The sequence below is a fragment of the Haliaeetus albicilla genome, chromosome 2 (genome assembly GCF_947461875.1).
Source record: "Haliaeetus albicilla chromosome 2, bHalAlb1.1, whole genome shotgun sequence".
NCBI classification, from domain to species: Eukaryota; Metazoa; Chordata; class Aves; order Accipitriformes; family Accipitridae; genus Haliaeetus; species Haliaeetus albicilla.
The window spans coordinates 40,386,862-40,409,510 of NC_091484.1; the positions used below are offsets into that span (position 1 = coordinate 40,386,862).

The 22,649-nt window shown below is 40.8% G+C and overlaps 1 protein-coding gene across 9 annotated transcripts in view; it reads left to right on the forward strand.

Annotated features, from left to right (window-relative positions):
• SATB1 (SATB homeobox 1) overlaps positions 1-22,649 on the forward strand; it is a 93,968-nt gene that overhangs the window by 56,391 nt on the left and 14,928 nt on the right. For all 9 annotated transcript variants that reach the window (XM_069772050.1, XM_069772111.1, XM_069772059.1 and 6 more), the window contains 2 exons: positions 1,625-1,837; positions 10,181-10,336. In XM_069772050.1, the coding sequence (XP_069628151.1) occupies positions 1,625-1,837; positions 10,181-10,336 (369 nt within the window). The remainder of the gene's footprint in view (positions 1-1,624; positions 1,838-10,180; positions 10,337-22,649) is intronic.

Genomic DNA, 22,649 nt, shown 5'->3' on the forward strand with positions numbered 1-22,649 from the left:
CTCAAAGCCGCCCTGGGTGGGCTCTGACCCTGCCTAAGCACAGCTGCCTGAGAGCGGTGGCTTTGCAGCAGCACCTTCATAAGGGGCTTTTGCCCCTAAGGATAGGACCTTTGAGAGAGGTGACAACTGCCATAGGTGCTCTGAGCATCAGGCTTCCATACAGAGGAGGCTGATGCTTAGGCCGTAGCGTTCTGTTGCACTCCCTTAGGAATGGATATCTTCATTCAGGATTGCCTCTCTTAGTTAGTTTTAGCTTTTTTTTATTGCTTTCCTCCCTCCATCCATTCACTCCTCCATTATCCTAGATAACAACAGTTCTTCAGGAGAAGAAACACTGGGTTGTGTTATTTCTTTAGAACCACATCTGTGTTCCCTTGTTACACTAGGAATAAAAGCCTCTCATACCAACCCTGTCCTTGTCCCAGCATGGCAACAGCATTTATTCTAAAAAGTTTACATCCGCTTTTGCAAAAGTTAGTTTTCTTATCATCATCTTGTTACCTCAAGACAGTAGAGCATTTTGTATGCCTGACACATTTAAAGGGAGAATTTGGCAGGGGGGAGGTTTCAAGAACTTGTTGACATTAAAGTTGTAGTTGCACTCACAGGTTCATAAATATTTCATCTTTCAGAGTAATTAGGTGTCCCAGACCGCCAGGCCTACTCCATTGCTGAGAACCGAGATGGAATGATTACATAGGAAACCTGGTGTGGTCTGTACTGTCTGCTGGCAGCATGCTATCATCTGCAGTCTGCCCTTCTCTGGCTCACTGCTGTGGATGCCCTGTATGCTGTTTTCCTCTCATTCCCCAGCGCTCACTTTTACCTATGATTGCTGGACTCTGAAAGTGGTCAAAGGACAACAGTGGTAAATGGACTTGGGAAATGGGACCTGTACAGCAATGGGACCTGTACAGCAGGTGCTCAAATAAATAGCCCAGGCCATGGACTGGGTGAGGATTGGGGTTGTCCTGGTGAGGAGAGGGGGACAGTGGGAGGAGGAGGAAGCTGAAGGAGGGGGAGCATCCAATGGTGAGTTTCCTCACTCGTTGTTAAAGTCCAGTATACAACTCTCAAAACAATATATTGACTTATAACAAATGTGGACCTGAGTGAGTTAAGCAGTACATTAGGAATGTTGTGAGTTTATCGTATCAGATTAGTTGTGAAATATCATTTATTTTCAAAGAGCTGTTTAAGTTGCTAGAAATGTGGAAAGCCATGTTTTTTAGGCTGGCTCTGCTTTTTGTCTGGGAAGCCTGAGAACACCCCACTGTCTCTATTTCACTTATTCTTAACATCTTGTGATTGTTTGTTGACTGTGAAAGGTTTCATGGCAAGTTAAGCCAGTAAAAGGAAGGAGACCTATTAGGCAGATTCAGTTTATGTTGTATGTAAACCAGATGCTTAATAAAATTAAGGGTATAACTGATGCTCTCTTCTCTGCTACCTAAAATGCCATTAATATATTCCTCTGTGGAGTGAATAGTGCATTTGCTGCTCTCATTCTCAGCCCAGGGGAAAGAAGAAAGAGGACTGATAAGCAGTGGCTTTGCAGAGCCCAGTTTTACAGATGCTCACCTAGGCTAACTCTGCAGCGTGTTTTTTTCTTCCCTCCCTACAGGGCTTGCTCTCAGAAATCCTCCGAAAGGAAGAAGATCCCAAGACTGCCTCGCAGTCCTTACTGGTAAACCTTCGGGCTATGCAGAACTTCTTGCAGCTGCCAGAAGCCGAACGAGATCGAATTTACCAGGACGAAAGGGAAAGGAGCTTGAACGCAGCCTCTGCAATGGGCCCCGCACCTCTCATAAGCACACCGCCTAGCCGGCCTCCACAAGTAAACCACTCTCTCTCTTTGAGATTTGCTCATTGTGTTTTCTCACTGTCCTGCTGGGTGATACCTTTCTTAAAAAGAAGAAAGCTTTTATTGCTGCATTTTTTAAATGCTTGTAGAATCATTATTTGCAGTGCATATCACAAATTAAATTTAAGAAATATAATGGATGATAGCTGAGATACGAGCTTTACTGGGCCGGGAAGATGCTGGCTTTTAGCTGTCTCTTTTTTCCTATAATTCTCAGGTGTTGTTTTTAATGTTAGAGGTTCAAATAGGGATTTTGAAGGATTTGGACCACTAAACCGAGTGGGAATGAAAGCAGAAGTATGAGTACATCGTATCGCCTTAAAAATTATCTTCCAGAAAATGAACAGGTAAAACTAAAGTGATGGGGGGAAGAAGACTCCATCCCAAAATGCTGGGCATGCTTTCACCAGGTCGAGCTACTGACAACTGGATAACATAACAGAGTTGCTATATCCATCATTGAAAGATTGGATATGTTCATTAAAGCTTCATTTAGTATTTGTTCAAAAGAAACTCCTGTTGATTTCTGTAAAATCTAGTGGGACTATTGGTTTAATTTTCCCAAAATTATAAAGTTTGGTAGAGTGGTATCAAGAAATTCAAGGTAGTCCTTGCTAGTTTTAGGGCACATGAGACATACCGGTGTGAGCCATAGGAATGCGTAGGATTTCACAAAGAAGAAGCACAGTTGTGAATGAAACACTCCAAAACACTGTATCTTTTCTGAAACACTCTGCATTGCTGTGGCTCAAGGTTGTACCTGTGCAGGGACAAAACAAACTGATCTGCAGATATGTGGGAATCATGCTGTATACACAGTCCAGATTTGCTGTATAAAGGAAGGCTCTGGGATTGTGGGAATTTTGTGATGGTTGAGTATATAAACACCGAGCAGTTTTTTTGCTAACAGGGTTTAGGCTTGTGGCTATGACTATATTCCATACCCATTCTGAATGCTATAAATTCCTTGAGATCATTTTTCTAATTTTCCTGCAGCTAATGGATACCAAGGACCACACTAAATTAATGAATAACAAAATCGTAGGAAAAGGGAGGAGAGAAGATCACTTTGACCTGCTGCAGTACTTTTCACAAGAAGAGAAAAAAAATTTAGCAGAAAGAACAGACTGTGCTAGTGCTCTAGTTTTGTTATCATTAACTGAGTTTAGTCTGTGAAATCCACTATAGATACTCTTCAAGATAAAGGATGAGAATCTATTTACATAGCAGTGCTTTAGTGGGAAAGAGTTAAATATAGATAACGGTGTTTAAAATAACATTTGAGTTTGTTTTAATATCTGTACCTGCTCCCACAGCCCAGGTAATTCAGAGCAAAGGCTAACCCTCCTTCTTAACTTATCCCTTTCTGCCAAGGTAATGTCTCACTCTGTCTCAAGTGGTCTTGGGCAATTTCACAGCTAAAGAACAGAGTTAATTACAGGACCTTCCAGAAGGATGTCAAGTCAGAGGTAGTCCTTGTGTTGGTTTTAATTCACACTTTAAACTATAAATCCCTTGCAGCCAGAAAGAAAGTGAGACTTAGGGGTTTTCTTAACTGACAAAACATGCTCTAAGTCCAAATTTAGGGGTCAGAGGCGGGGGGGGAATCTATCTGTCTCTACTGTGCTCTTGTTCATAATTACATTTCATTTTTTTAGTGGGAGTCAGGAGTATAGTTAACCTAATTGCAACAGTTCAAAGTGGAAACAGCACACAGTTCTGTTTTGATCCTTTTCAAAAGGAAAACAGGTTAACAAGGAAACCTAACAGACTAATACTTGAGCTCTACAGAGTAAAAGTTATTTTTCTAGTTGTTATATTGTTCTCTGTCATTCAGCAAAACATATGCGCTTTATCTAGTGGATGGACCAAGAATGTAGAAACCTCTGAGCTGGGATTCTGTGCGACCTTTTTACATGTTGCCAGAATTACCCGCCTATAAACACATGTAGCACTTGCCACCTGCTACTAAGTGTTCAGAGCCCTAAATTTGAAAATTGAAATATTTGTGTTGGTAACATAAGTACCATACTTAATGCTAGAAATAATAATGAAATTGTTCCAGTTGTTGCACTGGCAAGTATAATGTTACAAATCGTAGCAGAAATAAATTATAATCAGGATACTGCAAAATTATTAATGCAAACTACTACTCTGATACCCCCCCAAATGTCCACAGTTTATTGAATATTTGATACTAAGGAAATAAAACTACTAGCATCCTTACTACTAAATTTATTGTAAGCAATTATTTAAAGTCCACTATACAGGGACAGAGCATAATATTTTTCTAGCTTAGCTGTGAGCTTCTTGGATAACTATTGAAAGACAAAACAGACCGTTTATCCTGACAACAGAATTTACACAAGAGCCAACATACTTAATATTAAATCTTTAGACCAGTGTAACATTTGAAACAATTAAAACTATGAAACCATGAAAAATGGGAGCTAATGTGCCACACATGAAGGTTTATTTTGCAATTGCAAGTTATCAGTTTCAGAAGGATGTGAAAATAAACATCCTGAAAAGGATCTATTTTGCATTTTTGTGTTGCCAACTGGTGGCCAGACAGTAGAGCAGACTTAACCATTTAGCAGCTGAGCTTGTTCTGTGTGAATTTTGCATACTGTTGCATGCAAAAACAGAAAGCGTGACCTCGGAGGTCTGATAGGATAGTAGGAACTCACCAAGCATAAACCCTGGTGCCTGAGTTAGAAGGAACTGTGTTGAATTTATCTCATTTTTACAGCATTCTTACATTAGCTCAAGTAGCAACTAGTATCTGGATTGTTTCCAATTCTTTTTTGAAATCCTTTAAGAAGCTCTTTGTCCCCCTTACTTCTCCCTTTCTCTCTGACTTAAACAAAGAAGCAAAATCTTACTTTTTTTTTTTTTTTTAAATTGAAATCATTAGCCTCTAATGCATGAGCTTTTGGGATATGTGTATAGCCTTCTAAGCTGGTCAAGTTGTAAAAGTCTGCTATCTTCCACACTGGCAAACTGAGTGCAAGGAGACGGTGTATACAAGAATTTTTCCCTTGGACATTGTTCATCTTGCCACCTCCTGGGGCAGAAGCCTGCCGGTCAGGGGCGTTCCTGGGGCAGTGGAGTTTATAAATGTTAGCATAAATGTTTATAAATGTTAGCATCTCCATCAGGTAGGTGCTGCATGGAGACATAGTTTAACCTCACTAGCTTAAGAGGACGAAAAAAAGGTCCTTTCTTGTTCTATTACTTTTATTAATTTTTTTTTTCCCCTCTTCAACACCTTCATCTTGCAGACCACGCCACAGAGGTCCTTTCTGGGTATCCCTAAGTCAAGTTCAGAGGATGAGTCTATTACATGTTGTGTGGGAATGAGAGGATGTGGGGATACTTCAGAGGACACTGAGTGTGGAGCTATGTTCAGGGTGGATGGAGCTCCCCGCGGAGGTGCTAGCGATGGCCTCTCCCTCTCATTGAGGCAGTTCAGGGTATGGAGGGAAGAGGACTCCCACTTCCTTAGTGCAACTTGGGGGAAGGATGGAGACAGGTGACCAAGTCACAGGTTTTCTTTTTCGAAATAATCTGATTAAAGCTTGTTAGCCATCCTGCAGATATGAACACTTCCTTCTCAGGACAAGTAATTCCCATTTCAGAAGAGAGATCCCAGACAAATCCTTCTCACCACCCATATTCCCCAAAGAAAATTTTGCTGACTCTTGGGGCCCATCATCATCCTGTGTGAAAACAGAGTATGTGTAATGTCAAGAGCAGAATATAATTTTAACAGTGTTTTAAGAAGTATCACAAATCTTGCATGAGTTACGGTTCTGGGTATTCCATTGACAAAACCCTTCATTTTCATAAATATAATCCTGGCCTCCCTCTGACTACAGATAAATTACAGTTCCTCCATGCTAAAGCAATTTCAGCTTGGGTCCCAGAGATAGGACGTCACTCTTGAAAGAGTAGTTTTGAGGAGGACACTGATTTGCTGGTGTTTGAGGACCAGTGAACTTCCATTGCAAGGAACTCTGGATAACAGCAGCTCCCGTGAAACTTGATGGTGGCGCCCTGGAGTTCAAACACATGCACATACCATACTTCACCGCCAGCAAAATTTTTTTTTTTTACAGCTGCAAAATTTGAGATTTAGGTTGATAGTCTTTGTGCCAAGTTGCATTTTAATGAAAGTAAAAATGAACAAAATAATAAATGCAAGCCTTCCCGCCCCCCCACCCCCACGAAAACCACCATGGAGGAGAGTTAATGGAAACCCTGACACTTAACTATAACTGCACTTCCAGGCGCCACTGTAATAATGGAGTAGTAAACCTTGTCCTGATAAAAGCTGTTCTGAAAGCAACAGCATTTATTGTACCTCCTGTGCTATTTGCAGAGCAGAACTGAAAAGTAGTTTGTTTTGCCTGGAATGAACTACTTTATGAATTTTAATGTACAATGTAATATTAAAAGCTAAACCAGGATTAAAGAAGATTTTTATTCCCAAGCTAAAACAGTACTTATGAGAATGTGTTATAAAAGATCTTTTTGTTTCAGTTTCGATGAGGAAGAAATGAGCTTCCATGTTTATGAAAACCTCTTCAGATTGGTTATTCCTTCTATAGCAAGCTGTCCTTTCATTAGGAAAATTGAATTAATCCAGAACTTCTTGCTACTGTAATCAGCCTTATTTGATGAGAAGATATATCTGGGCAGGCCAGGAGGGGATGGATGTGTTATTTTTTTTTCCAAGTACTTTTAAAAGACTAAATTGATTGGTGATAGGAAGATGGCCAAACAAATTTCTGATTCTCAGTGTGTTACATTCGTAAAATAATGCTCCCCTGTTGAGTTAGTGTTTGCAAAATTTGGGTACTGTCAAAAAAATTTAGCTGATCTGTGGTTTCTTTCCTAAACAGAAAATGTGGCTATAAGTGTGGGTGGGGTGGGAGGTTGTGCTTAAGTGTGGATGAGATGAGAGATTATGTTTTGTTTTGTTTTTCTCTTCAGAATGAATACTTTTTCCACCTCCTCTCCTAAGTCCTGAAGTTGCACTGTTGGGGGCTTTTTTTGTTTTCTGTTGTTTTTTTTGAGGAGGAGGGTGTTTTTTCAACCCAGCTTCAAACAGCCTCTGTCTTGAACTCAATTCTAAATTCAACACAACAGCCTAGATGCTTGCTATGTATAAATTATGAAACAGTTTTATGTATGGATATTCTCCAAGAGGTTAATTAGCATTATTGCATGGAATTCATCAGACCAGAGCAGACCAATGGTCCATCTAGTCCAGCCACAGTCTATACCTGATCTTTGAAGAGAAATTATTAAGAAGCAGGGGAAGAATTTTTATACCTAGCCGATTATATGAATTGGAGAGGGAGAGGGTATGGCTGTGACCAACAACTCTTGATAATCCCCAAATCCATCATTTTATAACTTTAAGACTTCTATTCTCCTGAAGCTCTTTGGGCTAATATGGCTTTTTGATGCAGATATTAGTGTTTTCTGTTGTTCACTTCCTAATTCAATATCAACAGAAGGCAGTAGGACTTATTTTGTTTGCTTTAACTTCAGTGACATATTAGATGCTGTTGAGTTTGTTGTACCTGTATAAAGATAGGTGTGATTTGCCAACCAGAATGAGGATTTTCAGTAATTCCCCTGGATTAAATGATATCCCTATTAAATTGGGCATTGAAAAGTGTGGACCAAGATGCACAGTTTAAATTATGTCTCCAATGTGGTGTGCGAGTCTTGTTTTTTTGATGATCTGAGTGTTCATAGCTCAGTTAAGTGGTCTATGAGGTACTGCTACAATGTGAAGCTGTCTTTTGAAGCTGAGTAGCAATCAAAAAGGCAGTGTGCTTACAGAAGAGAGACGTTTCGATCAGAATCACAAGAGCGAAGTGTTACCTTCCCAAAAGATACCGTGGACTTGTGCATGCTAGCTGAATACCTTCGTCTTCTCATCTTTCACTCAGGACCCTCAAAGATTAGTTAGTTACAAGTTAGAAATATTCCTTTGGGAAGGACTGAAATAAATTTGCCAAAATTTAAACCCAAGGTCCAAGAAGGTGTGTTGACAAAGCCATCGCTTTTTCATTTTCTAATTTAGCTTAGCCTGATTTTTACATGCAAGCAGAGAAGGCTGTCTCCAGTTGTATACTTAACTGACAACCAACGGGGATGTTATCTTTCAGCGAGTCCTTTTCATTTAAAGGTTATAAAATTGCCACTGATTTTGTAATTTTCAAATGATTTCACTGTATGGTGTTCAGGAGATGCACCTGCTCTTGTGGCCCCATGCTGATTTGCCCAGTGTGAGGCATGCGTTTTCCTGCTCTGCGGTGGGAAGAAGAGGTTCATGGTGCTGCTCCTCACGCTGCCCGCTGCCAAGTGCCTCAAATGTTTCTGAGCAGCCGTTGGCCCAGGCTTGGCCATCCTCTGCTGCAATGTCACCTGTAAAATGGCACACTGCAGAAAAGGAAACGCTTCACTCTCCATGACATGGCTGCAAAGTACCAGTTGTTTTCAGACAAAAGCAAATCATGTGATAAACTGTATGCCACTTTCTGAGATTTTTCTTCATTTCCCTTTTCATTTAGGACTCCTGCTTTCAGACACCATAAAGTGCTAATGCCTGCCAGAAGGAGGCAGGGGAAAGTATGTGTGGACGCCGCCTTCTTGCTGGGGTTTTGCCCCTTGCTGCTAACGGGCATGTGTTAGCACAGCTTCTAAAAAGCCCGATAGACAAATGAGGCTCAGCAAAAGTGGCATGCACTCCCAGTTTCTGGGCTAGATTATTTTATCTTAGAAACACTGGGGAGGATATTTAACACAAATTGAGCATGACGTTTCTAGGAAAAAATGGGCTGATGATTTGCCTAAGTACGTCTCTCACGTAAACCCTTTGACTCTTGTATTGTGAGACCTCTGACATATGAAAGCTCATAGAGAGTGAGATTAGAAGATGAATTACCATGTCAGATTTTCCTTTGAACCTCAAGGGACTTTAGAGCACAGGAAGATGCTGACTTGCACTGGATTAAACTGATAGTGAAAGTTTGGGTTTAGACACATACTTAAGAGTAGGGTGAGTCACCCTCTGGAAGTGCCAAGCTCTGTCCATTAGGTTTAGAGGTAGCCTGAATGACTAACTTAGACTAGACGTGTAACTTCTGAATGGCTACATTAAATCAGGTCTCAACAACCTCAGTATGAACCAGTAGGTTTGAATCAAAATCTAAAGGTTTGATTTTTGCATCATCAACCCTGTGGGTTCTTGGCAGAAATCCAGTCTTTCCTTTCCTCCGGTCCGCTTCAGGATTAGTGCTCCATTAGGTCCACTAATCTTGGGCAAGCATCACAAGAGTAGCTGCTAAAGAAAGACATTATCCTTAACTATTGAGAATATTGTAGGATAAGCTGAGTATCTGCTGATTTTTTTGTACCTCTCAACTGATATTGCAGAAACTGCTCTCTAACCTTGGTGGGATGATTCTTGGTGTTGAAACATCACTTCCATCATTTCCAGAGGATGAAGGAAACGATAGTCTTCTGCACATCATGCACATCATGTCACCACTGATGTATTTTTTGTTGTTTTCCTTAATGCTGCAGATGCAGCATAGAGGTGGTAGTATAATCATTCTGTCTTGGTTTCATGTGTGTTTTTTTTCTAATGTGGACTGTGAGAAGAATAAATATTTCACGAATGTAAGTGAAGTACAACTAGAATTAATAGTTTTAAGAAAACCCTATCCTGATTTAATGAGTGGTTAAAATATGCATTATTCTAAATTATTGCTTTCTTAAAAACAGTTTAAGAATTAAACTGATAATATTTTAGAAAGTTGAGTCTAAAGCCACAACTTTTCTATGTCATCGTGCAGTTGAGTGTACTGGACATAACACATGAATCAAGATATATCTGTCAGTTTTTTATTTCATTAGAGATTCTTTTATGCCACAGTTACAATTTTGACTTAATTTGTGCGGGGCAAAGAAATCATATAAGGATTCACAAGTCTCTACAAGACTGTTTGACAGGTTTCCACCTAATTTGTTTTATGACATTGAAATTCACAGTGGTCAGTTAATGATAACTCATATTTCAGATGCACTCACCTGTTACAATATGCTGAATTTTCTTGTTTCCCAGTTGCCTGAACCACGGATAACTTATAATGTTAAGTCTGAAAAGTTGAAAGACTATCAGAGGAAGATTGAATAAAAGGAATAAAATGGAAAGGGGAACTACTTGGGGAGGGAAAGAGAAGAAAATAACTTTTTCATAGTGAAAAATGACTCATAAAATATATTTTCTAGGTCAAAACTGCTACTATTGCTACAGAGAGGAATGGAAAAACAGAAAATAATTCCATGAACATTAATGCTTCCATTTACGATGAGATTCAGCAGGAAATGAAGAGAGCTAAGGTGTCTCAAGCACTGTTTGCAAAGGTTGCGGCAACCAAAAGCCAGGTAAAGTTCGCAGGGCGCGATGGCCTCCCTGTCCTGTGTCATTATTTTCCCTCCTCCCGGTTTTGATCTGTTTCTGTGTGAGTTACAGTGAGTGGCTGGGTTAGCACACCAGCCCAATACCACAGCTCGGAGCTCCTTGCTGAGTCCAAAGGTAACCTCTTGTTACCCTTGACCAGGCAGGGTTGAGAAGCGGCTTCCTGAGACACATCCCTCCCTCTTCCCCACCAGCAAGATGCCTTTGCTGCGCACCCGTGGGTCTTGCGCAGCTCAGAAAGCATCAGGTTCACAAGTTCTTAGCTGGCGTGGAAGTGGCAAAAGTTGTGGGCAAGCTCTGTGTATTGCTGCCGAATTCATCTCAAGGCTTTGGTGTTTTGCAATTACATATGCTTTTAACAAGGAACGCTGGTGTTCTATGTTTTGCAAAAATATTTAGTCAGACCCACTGTGCACAGGAGGTGAGGCAGCACTGTCCTCATCAAAAACAAAGAAAAAACCCAACAAATTATGGTTATACAAGTTACATCTGAGAAAACATGTATGATCTTTGTGGAATACAATGGCTGCTTGGTTACCTTCATGTGTGCATGCATATATATTGCATATTCAGTTTTAAGCCTTTGTTGTGTGGTTTCCTATTCTGTTTTCTTCAACTGAAGAACTTCTGTCAAGTTTAGTGGCAAGAGAGGGAAATCAGCAAGCACTTGTTGGGTGTGATTATCATAAGTGACGTATCTTCTGAGAAAGATCACCAGTGTATGCAAAAGCATTGATTTCAGTGAGAATGTACTAAAGAAACAAGTAAAGGAAAAATGTAGAAAAATGGGAGAGACTAGAACCACGGTTATACTGACGCTTGAAGAAAATGGTAAAGGCACCAGTGCTTGCAATGCTGAATTTCCACATTAGATGAAATGTTAAGTCCACTTATTTACTATTCCTTTACTTTTCTAAAATTGCTTCATAGAAGTATACAGCATCTTGCAGGGAAAGCTGATAATGATCAGTTAGACCAACGTTTCTTGGACCGTCAGCATTTTAGTGCTGCTTTTCTTTTTAACAGCCTTTAACTTTTGACTTCTGTGTTGTTCACATATTGGAGTTTACTCCATTTCATTGTACAGAAAGGATGTTGTCTTTTAAGTTATATGCTGTAAGGAGCATTTTAAGGGATATTTTGGAAATGTTATATCAAAATGATTAAACTCAAGCTGTGGACTGTAAAAATTATAGCTTTATAGGCCACATGCCTGCCTACCCTTCAATCACTGTCAAAGTGATAATTTCTACAATAATATGTTTCTTTTATTGTGGGATTCTAAACACCAAGTGCTGTTTAAACATTAAACTGAATTGTTTATGTTAGTGCTGTACTCAGTGTGTCATACATCAGGCCACTATAATCTCCCATGGAATGTAAAAATTCTGTCATGAATCATGGCTTGTATATCGGAAATTACTGTAATTTTGATTGGAAATTACAGGGCTCTTGAAATGTTTCTAATTATGATAGAATGTTACAGCCCCTTCCAACCTGTGTGCTCCTCAGATGTCTTTATTTACATGTCAAGACTCAGGGTTAGAGAACTGTCCGTTTTCTACACCTTCCCCTTCCCATTGCAGTTCTCCGTAAACCTAAGGTATGAAGCCAATCTGTTGGTCCACGTAATTTTGATCTGATCTGATTTCTGTAATAGTATAGTTATTTAAGTGAGTAGCCTTAAAATTTCTAGATGGGACAGCTCTTCCAATGCTGACTTAAAAAGGGACAGGTAATCAAAATGAAGCACGAAAGCTTCTGGAGGATGCAGTGCAGTTCTTTTGGAGTATTGGTATAAAATTTAGATTCTTGCACAAACTTTGCTACCAAGTATAGAAAAGAAAAAACACCAAACACGTAGTTCTTTTCCCTTTTATTGTGGAGATTATGCCTGTATTCTCAGAAGTTATTTTTCTCCCCAGTTTAAGCAATGCAGTGTTAATTTATGTGTTAAACAGGCTTTCAGGTCTGTAGTTAGCCAAAGTACCACTTGTAGTAGAAAGCTGCTTCACAGAAGTAACCTCTTAGGTAAACTGGATGTGTTTGGTCTTCTCTAACCAGTTGACTACTAGTTGGCCAATTAACAAGCTTTAAATATGTAGCAAAGCCATGTATGTTAAAGGAGATACCTGTATTGTAAAAAATTCGGCATTGGAGCTTGTCAACGGTAAAGAGAAATATTTCTTGGGGCAAAGAAGTCTCCCTTGCACAAAAAAGCGGCTTGTTCAAACATATTCTTTAAGAGAACCTCTCTTGAGGGAGGTCCGTTGTTGTTTTTTTTTTTTAATTTGGGGATATTGGTTTCCTGCTCAGAACTGGAAATGCTGGGATAACCACTTCCAGTTATAGTGAAAAGCCTGGAGGACACGTATTAGAAAATGATGCGATAGTTAACAGTTTTGGTTTTAAAATCAGTAAAATTGAACATTGCTGCTCTTATCTTATTTTGGATATAAAAACTTGATTAACTCCTGAGTGTAGTCTGGAGTTAGGGTATAAAATGGACCTAAAACAGCTCTGCCAGTGGACAAAAATAGTTGTTTGCTGGAGGGCCTTTTTTTTTTTTTTTTTTTTTTTTTTTTTTTTTTTTTTTAAGGAACTGATTTGGGTCAACGTTAGACTGGGTGTCTAAGCAGCCAGCATCTGCAAGGTGGCCGGACTTGCCTGAGCCAGGAGACTGCAGATAATGTTCTGCTGACTAGAGCACTTTGTACGGAAGAGCTATTAAATGATGCGCTACAGAAGTTTCTGTTTAGGTAGCGCTGAGGTAAAAAACCAAGCATCTTCCCTTGCGCTGTGTTAGTGCCTTTGGCAAGAGTTACCTGACTGACAGAGGACTGCATGTGGACCTGATGCTCAACAAGCCAACTGGCTACAGGGGCTTGGTACGGCAGAGGTCGTAGTGCAGGGCAAGGAAGGGGTGATGGGAGCAGGAAGAGATTGCAGTGATATTAGTGAGATCGTGCTCTGGTTTAGGTGAGTGATGTTTTGCGTACTTGTAGTTTCATGGTGCACTTTGCTGGCGGCTCGTTGGCTTTCCCAAAGAAAAGGGACTATCGGGCACATAGGTTTGAATGAGTTTGGGGATTTATCTAGAAGATTCTTTCAAATGTTTAATTCCTTTCCTGTATAGGAATGTATGCATTCTGTATATTTTTAAAGTTCCTATGTTTTTAAGAATCAATATATTATCTGCAGAATAAATTCAAATTCTGTTAAATTCAAAATACATACTTTAAAAGTTACTATGGTTATACTGAGGAGCTAAGGAAGATACTATAATTCAAATTGCTTGAATACATCATATCTGTGGGGAGTTTTAGAACTGTAATTGGCAAACACCTAATGTCGGTATTTAAAATCTTATGGTTTTATTGCAATTTGTCTGCCTAATAGGCCTACGTATTTTTTTGTTAGATTATGTTGAAAAGAGAGCTTTAGAAAAATGCATGCAAAAAGAAGACAGAAACGTTTACCAAGTGCTTTGCATCTGCTCCCAGGTTGTTGTTTTTTAGTGGCAGAACGGCAATACTAACAGTATTGTTTACTAACATTTAATCAGCACACCTGAATAAGTCAAAATATAAAGATTCCACACATATATAAATTAGCGTGGTATACGTTACTTTTACAATTTAATCTTATTGGGTTTCTATTAAATTTATAACCTGACAGTCTGATTCAAGTAATTATGAAAGCACATTCTTAATTTCATTATTTCAAACAAAAAAAAAGTTGATTTGTGTAATGATCATTAAGGCATCATGGTTCAGTAACTGTGCATTGGTTACAATGTTTTCATGTGGGAGCCAGGGATGAGTTTTTTTCCTGATGGTGACAGATGCTGAAATCTAATTTTATTCCGTAAAAACAGACAAACAAACAAACAAAAAAAACCCCAAACGTAAGAGCCCCAAGAGATAAGGCAAGTAGAGACTTGTAGTGTTTCTGCATGTTTGCTGTGTTTTGAGAAGTTACGTTTATGTTGATGGCATATCGGCATATCCTGGAAAGCTGTGGTCTGCACGTGGTAGTATGAAGCAGGGAAGAAAACAAAACTTTGCTGAAAATCAGCTTATATTGCTAAATCTTTCTTAAATTTAGGAAAGTACAGGTTGCAAAAACTGAAGTAATATCGACTGCTGTACTCTGAGAGTCCCATATACTACCGTGTAAGGCTGTTAGCGCCTATTATTATACCTCAATAATAGTAGTATAAATAGGTAAAATCGATACTTTTGCGCAGCGTCAATCCTGCTGATTGCTGTGTATGGCCAGGTAGGTGCTGAATGCCCTCCCTTCTCACCAAATAAAAATACCTGTATGTTGAAGGCAAGACGCTTGGCTCTCACAGAACCATGCTCCAATTTTAATTTTAGAATAAAACTAATGGAGTACTACCCATAAGTCCAGAAACCTCATCTAATTACGGAGGGTTTTGACCCGTTACTTCTGAGCTGTTGCATTGCGTTGCCCAATTTCCTGTCCTTCTGTCCCCGTCTTTCACGTTGGTTAGGCAGTTAGCCCCTTGGAAATGAGTAGTTTCACATGCAAGGCATGGAGGTAAAATCAGTGGTTCAGACCATGCTAGAGACTCCATCTTAAGCCATCAGGGAAGCATCTTGTGCAGTTGTATTTTATTAGAACTGTTCGACTTTTTGCCTTAGTACGCACCTGGAGCGTCCTCCTCCGAAAGGCTGTGTGGGGAGCTGTACCCGGTAGGCATTAGGCAGAGCATCTGATACTCGTGAGTAGATGGTAAGGAGTTAAATGGGAAGGGAATGCTAAACATTGGCACTAAAATTGCTTTTGGCATGCAAATACCATGCTTTTCCTGACATAAATATTTTCAGAATAGGCCATTAGAGTTCAGGTATATAAAACCCTGCTTTTACTGGAAATTTTAATGTTGTAGTAAACCCAGAGATTTATAGTGAAAAATTGATGTCTGTTATCTCACTTTTATCTTTTTAACCAGCAGTTTTATAAATGCTATATCTTTGATCTGGCTTTTTCCATCTAGAGCCTAAGCTATATACTCTAATAGGAAAGTCATTTTTAAACAGCTTCCCACACTGAACAAGCACAGTATTGTGGATCTGGCACGAAGATGTAACATGCCATTACTGCAGATATAGAACAATCTATTCAACTATTTTCCAGCGAGGGGGAAAGAAACCTTTTTATCACCAAGAGTAACCCTCTGGTAACAAAGTGGCTTGAAGAGGAGGGGGCTTGAAATTTATTCCCAAAGCTGTTTCCTCAGGGCTCTGCACCTCAGGCTGCCCCAGCAGGGTCCAGCCTGGGGGGCAGGAGGGGGCTCGGTCCTTTGCCTGTCATCCCATGTCTCTGTGAAGTCCTCTCCTGCTTTTGTCTCCCTCAGAGCAGCTGAGTCACTTCCTGGGTTTAAATCTTGGCTTAAAAACCTTCTCCCCCCCCCCCCCCCGCCTCCCTCGGCGTACAATGGATTCTCTGTGGAGCGGGGAGGGATACTGCACGGGGAGACGCGAGGTGGAAACAAAACGTGCTCTGAGGTCTGCCATTGTTTCACAGCTCCACCTGGAAATAAACCCCTCGCCCTTGTGGGAAGGCGAGATACAGTAGTTAGAAAACATTAGCTGCAGAAGTACACCACACAACAGCCTCTATTTTTTTAATTTTACTTCTTTAATTTATTTTCCTCCCCCCTCCGCTACCCAGGGGTGATTGCTCTGGCAGTTGAAGAGGTGCCATGAGCAGCAAGAGTCAGGACAGGATCGGGTGTCAGCAGGGATGGGAGAGGAAGAGTGTGAACTGAGAAAGCAAGATGGGCTTCTGCGTGCAATCAAGAATTGCCCCATAAAGCGGCATGTCGTTCAGTGAAGCTGTGAAACTTGGCAGATAGAGCTGATTTGTTTCTTTCACAAAATATCATGTTGCAGAGTCATGGTGTGTTCTGTCTCGCCCAGGTTGGAGAGGAGGAGCTTTTTGGGTTGCTATTGCGGGAACAAAATGTGGGCTTAGAGTGCTCCAGGTCCTTCCTCTGCCCCATGTCTTAATTTCTTTTATGACATCTCTTTGCAGAAATAAAGGTTAAAGCCTCAGGAAGTTTCCTTATGAATGTTTTTTTAAATTCTTTCTCAGAAAGGGGGTAGAAAAATTGAGTTCAGTTGACTCGCTTATTGCATGATCTGGGTAGACATGGAGAAGGACCGGCACTGATCTTGGCTGTATCCCACATTATGGGTATGACCTTGGTGGATTGGGTTGACTTCAGTGAATCTTGGGTTCCTGCTAGTAAAAAGTAGACAGCAACTTCTTGAATCAACAAAGATGCACTGAAGAGAAACTGCCCTAAAATCTCCAAGGTGGTTCATATCAGTGTGCAATTGCCCACAGAAATCTGCATAGAGGGGAAAAAAAAAGCATTAAAACCTCAAATAGTTCAAGCCAAAGAAAAAGGTACAGAAAGGAAAATACTTAAGTGGTAAGGGGATTATATTGGCCTCTTCAAGCAGCAATTTGGGGCCAGGCAGAGCTTTCAACACAAAAAGGCCGGATTTGTTGACACACCGATGAAAAAGTGTGCTTCCTGAGCATGCTTTACATGTGGGGTCAAGTCGGCTCCGGCTAGAGGTCCCCAGCCAGGCGGGTGGCAGCGTGAGCTGTGCAAACGCTGCTTACAGCCCGCATAGAGGCCGTTTAAAGAACTGGTAGCAGCTTCAGGAAAGGCTGTATATTTGAGCCCTAAGGAGAGCTTCCCTGGAGGGATGCGGTGCGCACCTGCCCTGCGCCGGTTGGGAGTGAATGGTGAATGCTCTCACGGCCTCAGCCTGCAGCGCGTCCCTGGGGCTGGGACTGCTGAGCGCCTGGCAGTATGCAGCCCTGCAGGTGGCCAGAAACGGCAAAGGGGGGGTCTTGGTTGGGTGATTTTTGTCCGGTGGAAGGGATGTGTGGGAGAAGCTAGGAGAAGTACAAGTTTAAGTCATTAAATATACAAATGAAAGAAGAGAGCCAAGCAGAGAAAGCCCTTTACAAAATATAAAATTCTGTTAAAACAGCAAGACGGCACAACATAAGGAATGTTTGGTACATGTTATTGAAACTGAAAAATCAGAGTATGGAATGAATTATAATTTAGCATAATCCATAATTTTACAGTTTTCGTTTTGAATTATTTATCTTATATTATTTGATTAAAGATAAAACTGGCTGACAAGATCTTGAAGATCTCTGCATGTCTTAATCACAAATGAAAAAAGTCCTCATTATAACTTCACCATTTTAAAATTTTTTATTTGTATTGTTTCTATATAGCTCCCTTTTATTTTGAAAGCATATTTCAGATCCGCATTGTGTACATGCGATTCCATAACCCATCAGGCTTCAGTGTTGCCTCAGTACCTCTGATTCAGTAAATCAGATCATAGGCAGCATGCTGTCATATAATAAGGTGTCTGATCCTTATTACCAGTTTGTTGATGCACAGACTCCTTCAAATTGACCATTGCAACACATGGTTTCCCCTGAAACTAGCTGTGATAATTAGCGTGGCTCTAATGAGACAGAATGTCACTGATCTTGTGCTGAACTGTCGAGTATCGACGCTACGGATGGGAACTGTCAAAGCTTGCCATCTGTGACAGAGCTTGGCATATTCCATTTGCAAGGTAGAGCATGCTCAATAGACTGTTTTTAAACAAATGGTCCATTTCTTGATTAGGGCTCTGTGTTCTGTTCCTGTGGAAGACTTTATATCACAGTTAAACTTTTTTCTTTTTTTTCCTTTTTTTTTTTTTTTGCTGGGGTAAGCTTGTTAGGAAATGAAAATGTTACTAATTCTCATACCAGTGCCTTCAATCTTCTGACAGCTTTTTGGGGAGAAGTGGAGGATTGCTGAGCACATATTTATTCTTCTTCCTTCCCTCAGTTATCTTAATGCAATTCTTCTAAGGCTAGGGCTTCCACAAGGCTTTTATCTGTTTGGGTTTTTTTAAGCAGCAAGGGATAGAGATGGCGTAGTTTTGAAGGATAGAGAAACAAAAATTAAAAAGTCTTAGATGACGCGCAGCGGGAGCACGTGCGCCTGGGATGAAAGATTGAATCGGTCAGGAGAGTTGGGCGCCCAGGCTCCTGAGACCAGCCCTGCAAAATGCTATGCAAAAAGTCCAGTGCTGCTTATCATTCCAAAATATGCTTTGTTGCTTTTTATTTCCTCCTTCTCTGGCAGACCACACAGGGCTTGTTCTGAAGAACATTTTCACTAATCTGATCAGGCAGCCAAATACGCCGGGAAAACTGCTTTAATGATCCCACTAATTACCTCAAGTCAATATGAACTGTATTATTAGACTGAGGGAAAATATTCCATTAGGTCTCCCCCTTGGGAGTTTCTCCGCTTTGTGATGTCACCGAAGCCTTCGCCCTCTCGCTTGTAATTAATTTTATTTACACACGCAGGCACGCACAAGGTCACACCTGCACAACCGGAGCTGGCCAGGGAGCTAGTGGCACTCAGGCTTAATCAGATCTGTCATAATTACCATTCTGCATGTTTCTGACACACGCTGTGAAATATTTCAATTTAACTGCCGCTACCAGCACAACCAGATGTAGTGTGAGTGTGGCTGCATTGGAAATATTATTCCTCAGGATAAACTCTCTCCTCCTCCTTTTTCCTCCCACCCCCTCTCCCTTTTACAGCTAATGTGGCACAGAAGCTGATGTATCCTGTAAATCTTGAATGCAGCGCTAGATTGATAACAGCAGATTAGACAGTTTAACCACAAACAGCTTGTTCATTTTTCACAAATGAAAACCACATGTGGTGTAACTAAAATTTCAGGCTTCCCCCCCCTCCCCCCCTCCTCTTTGGTTGTTGTTTCCTTTTGTGTGTGCATGTGTGTGTGTGCGCGTGTTAAGGTCTGCCTTTCACTGTAAAGGAGTGAAAGAGTAAACATATAGGGGGAACGAGACAGTGCTGTCTTTGGAGATTATTTCTCCATGACCTTTATTAAAAACCTTCCTTGCTTTGGCAAAGGAATGAGATATTGCACGGGGGTTTTGTCTCTCACTCTGAGATTTTCTAATCTCTGGGTTTTATGCCCACTTATTAAAGAAGTCATCCTACTGTGCTGTTCTCCAAAATAACATGCCAGCAAACACCTCGCTTTAAGAAGAGCTTCTAACCAAAACTGTAGTCTTCACTGCTACCTAAATTTAGCAGAAATAAAATTTGCTGCCAAAGTTTTTCACCACGAATTTTGTCTCACTGCTAACTCTTCCCTCTACCTCTTCCTTTGGGGAAAAGAGTCTTTCTAAAAAAGAATCCTCAAAGTGTTTAGAATTTTGGCAAATACAAAACTGATTTTTTTTTTTTAAATTAAAACATTCCAGTATTTCTTATGAAAACAGATTATGGTTAGTTTTTTGGAAACTAAATGTTGTCTGTAAATTGTTTTGCTTTTTTTATAAATCCATTTTTTTAGTTTAATTTTTCAGTTTGCCATAATTAAACAGCCTTCAATACTTAGTAAGGTTTTTTTTTTTGAAACTATCTACTCTTTAGTAGATCACTGTTGGCTACTTTTCGTACACAGAGAAGAAATTAATGCAATTTTGATAGAAAGTTTTCATTATAAGGTTCTAAAACAATTCTTGCAGCAAGGAAAAAAAAAAACTGTGCAGAATGCAACTGAGCAGATTCCCCAAAAGCTGTGGCAGGTATTGTCAGGCAAGAGGAGTGGTGCAGTGCATCTGATAGAAATTCATCAAATCTGATCTGTAATAAGGCTTCCAGGGGAGGTTTAAAAAAAAGTAGCTTTAGAAAGAGATTGTTTTATCCGTTGCCAGTGATTTGTGATGCAGTGGCAATATTGAAAGTGCTGGAGACGGGGAGGAAAGACTCAGTGTTCAAAGTCAGTCAGAAGAAGGTGAGCAGAATAGTTTTTGAAAGCCACTGAAGGCACAGTTTGTAGCAGAAAATTTGGCTTCATAGATAGCCCCCCAGACTGCTGCAGAGAGGGTTAAAAACCCGCACTCTTACCACCTGGCCAGCAGGTACTGACTGCATTACAAGTCCCCCAGAGCTGAGCTGGTGTGGGTCACTGTAGGTGTGCCATCAGTGTCCCTCGCTGCATGGCAGTGCCACCTCTCTTACGGACTCCCCCGGTGTCCGTGCAGACCCCGAACAAAGGGGAAATCTCGTCCTGGAGGTGCAGCTGAAGCCCTGGAGGTGCTGTGGCTGCAGATGTCTCAAAAATGAGTCTGGAGGAGGGCAGGAAGGGCTTGTGTTGGAAGAGAGAACGCTGAAATGAACAGTCAGGATTCTTGCAAGGGTCCGGAAATCCAGCTCTTGTTTCTTCACAGAACTATTTGAAAAATGTTGTGCAGTCGGGAAGCACCGAATTGCCAAAGGGAAAAAAGCATGGCACCCTCTCCCACCTCCTTTGAGTCTTTTATTTTTAGTTTTTCTTTCTTAGGTCGAGGTGTTTCGGTTCCTACACTCCAGATGCATGAATCAGCTCTTCCCTAGGCAGCACCTGCTGTCTGCCTGACAAGAGGTGCTGTTTCTGGCAGGATGGATTTTCTTAATCTCTCTTCCTGCTTTCTGTATCCTCACCTTCTGTTTTGTTTTCCTTTCACCACCTTCACTAATTTCTCTTGTTACAGCTCTCCTCTTAGCCCTCCTTTGACTTTTTCCCACCCCATTCCTCTCCCGTATAAACCATCCACTCTCGCTCCATCTGCCTTTCTCCTGTCCTACCGCTGTCCCATGCATGCCGGAGTCCCACCCCAGGTACATCCCCCCCACATGCAGTCACTTTGCACAAGTATCCCCTTGTGCGTGGGGCACAGCATGGGCACCCCATGCCCTTGGGGGTGGTGGGGAGCCATGGGCTGGACACCAGTGCTGCCAGCTTCATGGGTGAAACATCATTCCTTTCCCCGCGTGGCGACACGGATTTAGCTGGGAAAAGAGCCATGTTCTTGATTTCTCAGGTTGCTCGTGCCTGCTGTGGGCAGATCACTGATTCGAGAGGCTTTTGAAGATTGAGTATATCGGTGTTTTAACACGAAACTAAAGCCCTATTAAAAAAAAAAAGGGGGGCGAAAAGTCTGAGCAAGCTGTACGAGACTTAATGACGTATGGAAATGAAAACAAAGCTGTAGTGCCAAAGCCGAGGAGGAGGCTGAGTAGTTAGAGAGCAGCCCGTGGTTCCTGGCAGTGGGGGAAGCGGGGTACCAAGTAAACAGCGCAGAAAACAAAAGCGAGCTCAACCCGTAACTAAACAGGAAATGACAGGGTAAAATTCCTCCTGAAAAAACGAGAGCTGCTAAACACATTACGGGAGAGAATAAAGGCATCTTATGCAAACACAAATATACAGTAACGGTCCGAGAAGCAGTTTGTTAAAGGAGTGACCAATTACAATTCAGGTGAAGGGTTGTTGGGCAAAGGAAGGAGTAAGAAATAATAGATGTGCGTTTTCTCCCTTAATGTTAAACTGGATAATTCAAAACACACTACACCTGAAAGAATGTTACAGCATTTCTAGATGCAAGGTGAGAAAGGAGACTATGTTTTGTTCCAGATAATTTTTAATTTCACTGTTCCTAATAATTTCTCATTGTGTCCACTTTTTTATTTTCTTTAAATGTAACCTCTAAGTCAAGCTTCAGATTTTTGGTTACAAATTACCCCAAAGTGTTGGCATATAATAAATAGGCTAGGGCAAGCATGCAGCTAGCTAAGTGGGGAAAAATTCCAATTCGCAAATATTTATCTGATTCCAAATCTGTCAAATTTTATCTGAAAACACATTGTTATTCAGTGGTCATCTCATTTTTATTCCTGTGAAATATCATGTTCCCTTACTTCAGGACAGCATTTGAGAAGCATATGAAAATCATTTTCAGGATCTTTGTAAAGCAAAGGTGTCTGGACTGAGTGGGCCTTAGCAGAATTCCCTGAAGTTTTGGACCCCGACTGAGCAGGATTTGCACACGCGTCAGTTACGTCTGCGGGTTTCCGTAGGTGACTAGGTATTTTGCTGAGCCTGGTGCTTAGCATCTCTAGTAAATGTAACATGCAAGAGGAAACTCTACAGATATAGGAACTTTCCGCTGTTTGTATAAAATCAGTTATTTTAAAAAAAAAAGCTATGAAGGGCTTAAATGAGATTCTTTTTATTTTTGCTTTGGCACAGCCAGTTTGCTTCACCTTTGAGAACTCATTTGCTACTGTTATTTGATATGAGGAGAGAGTCTAACTAAAGGGATTGATCCTTTTCACCT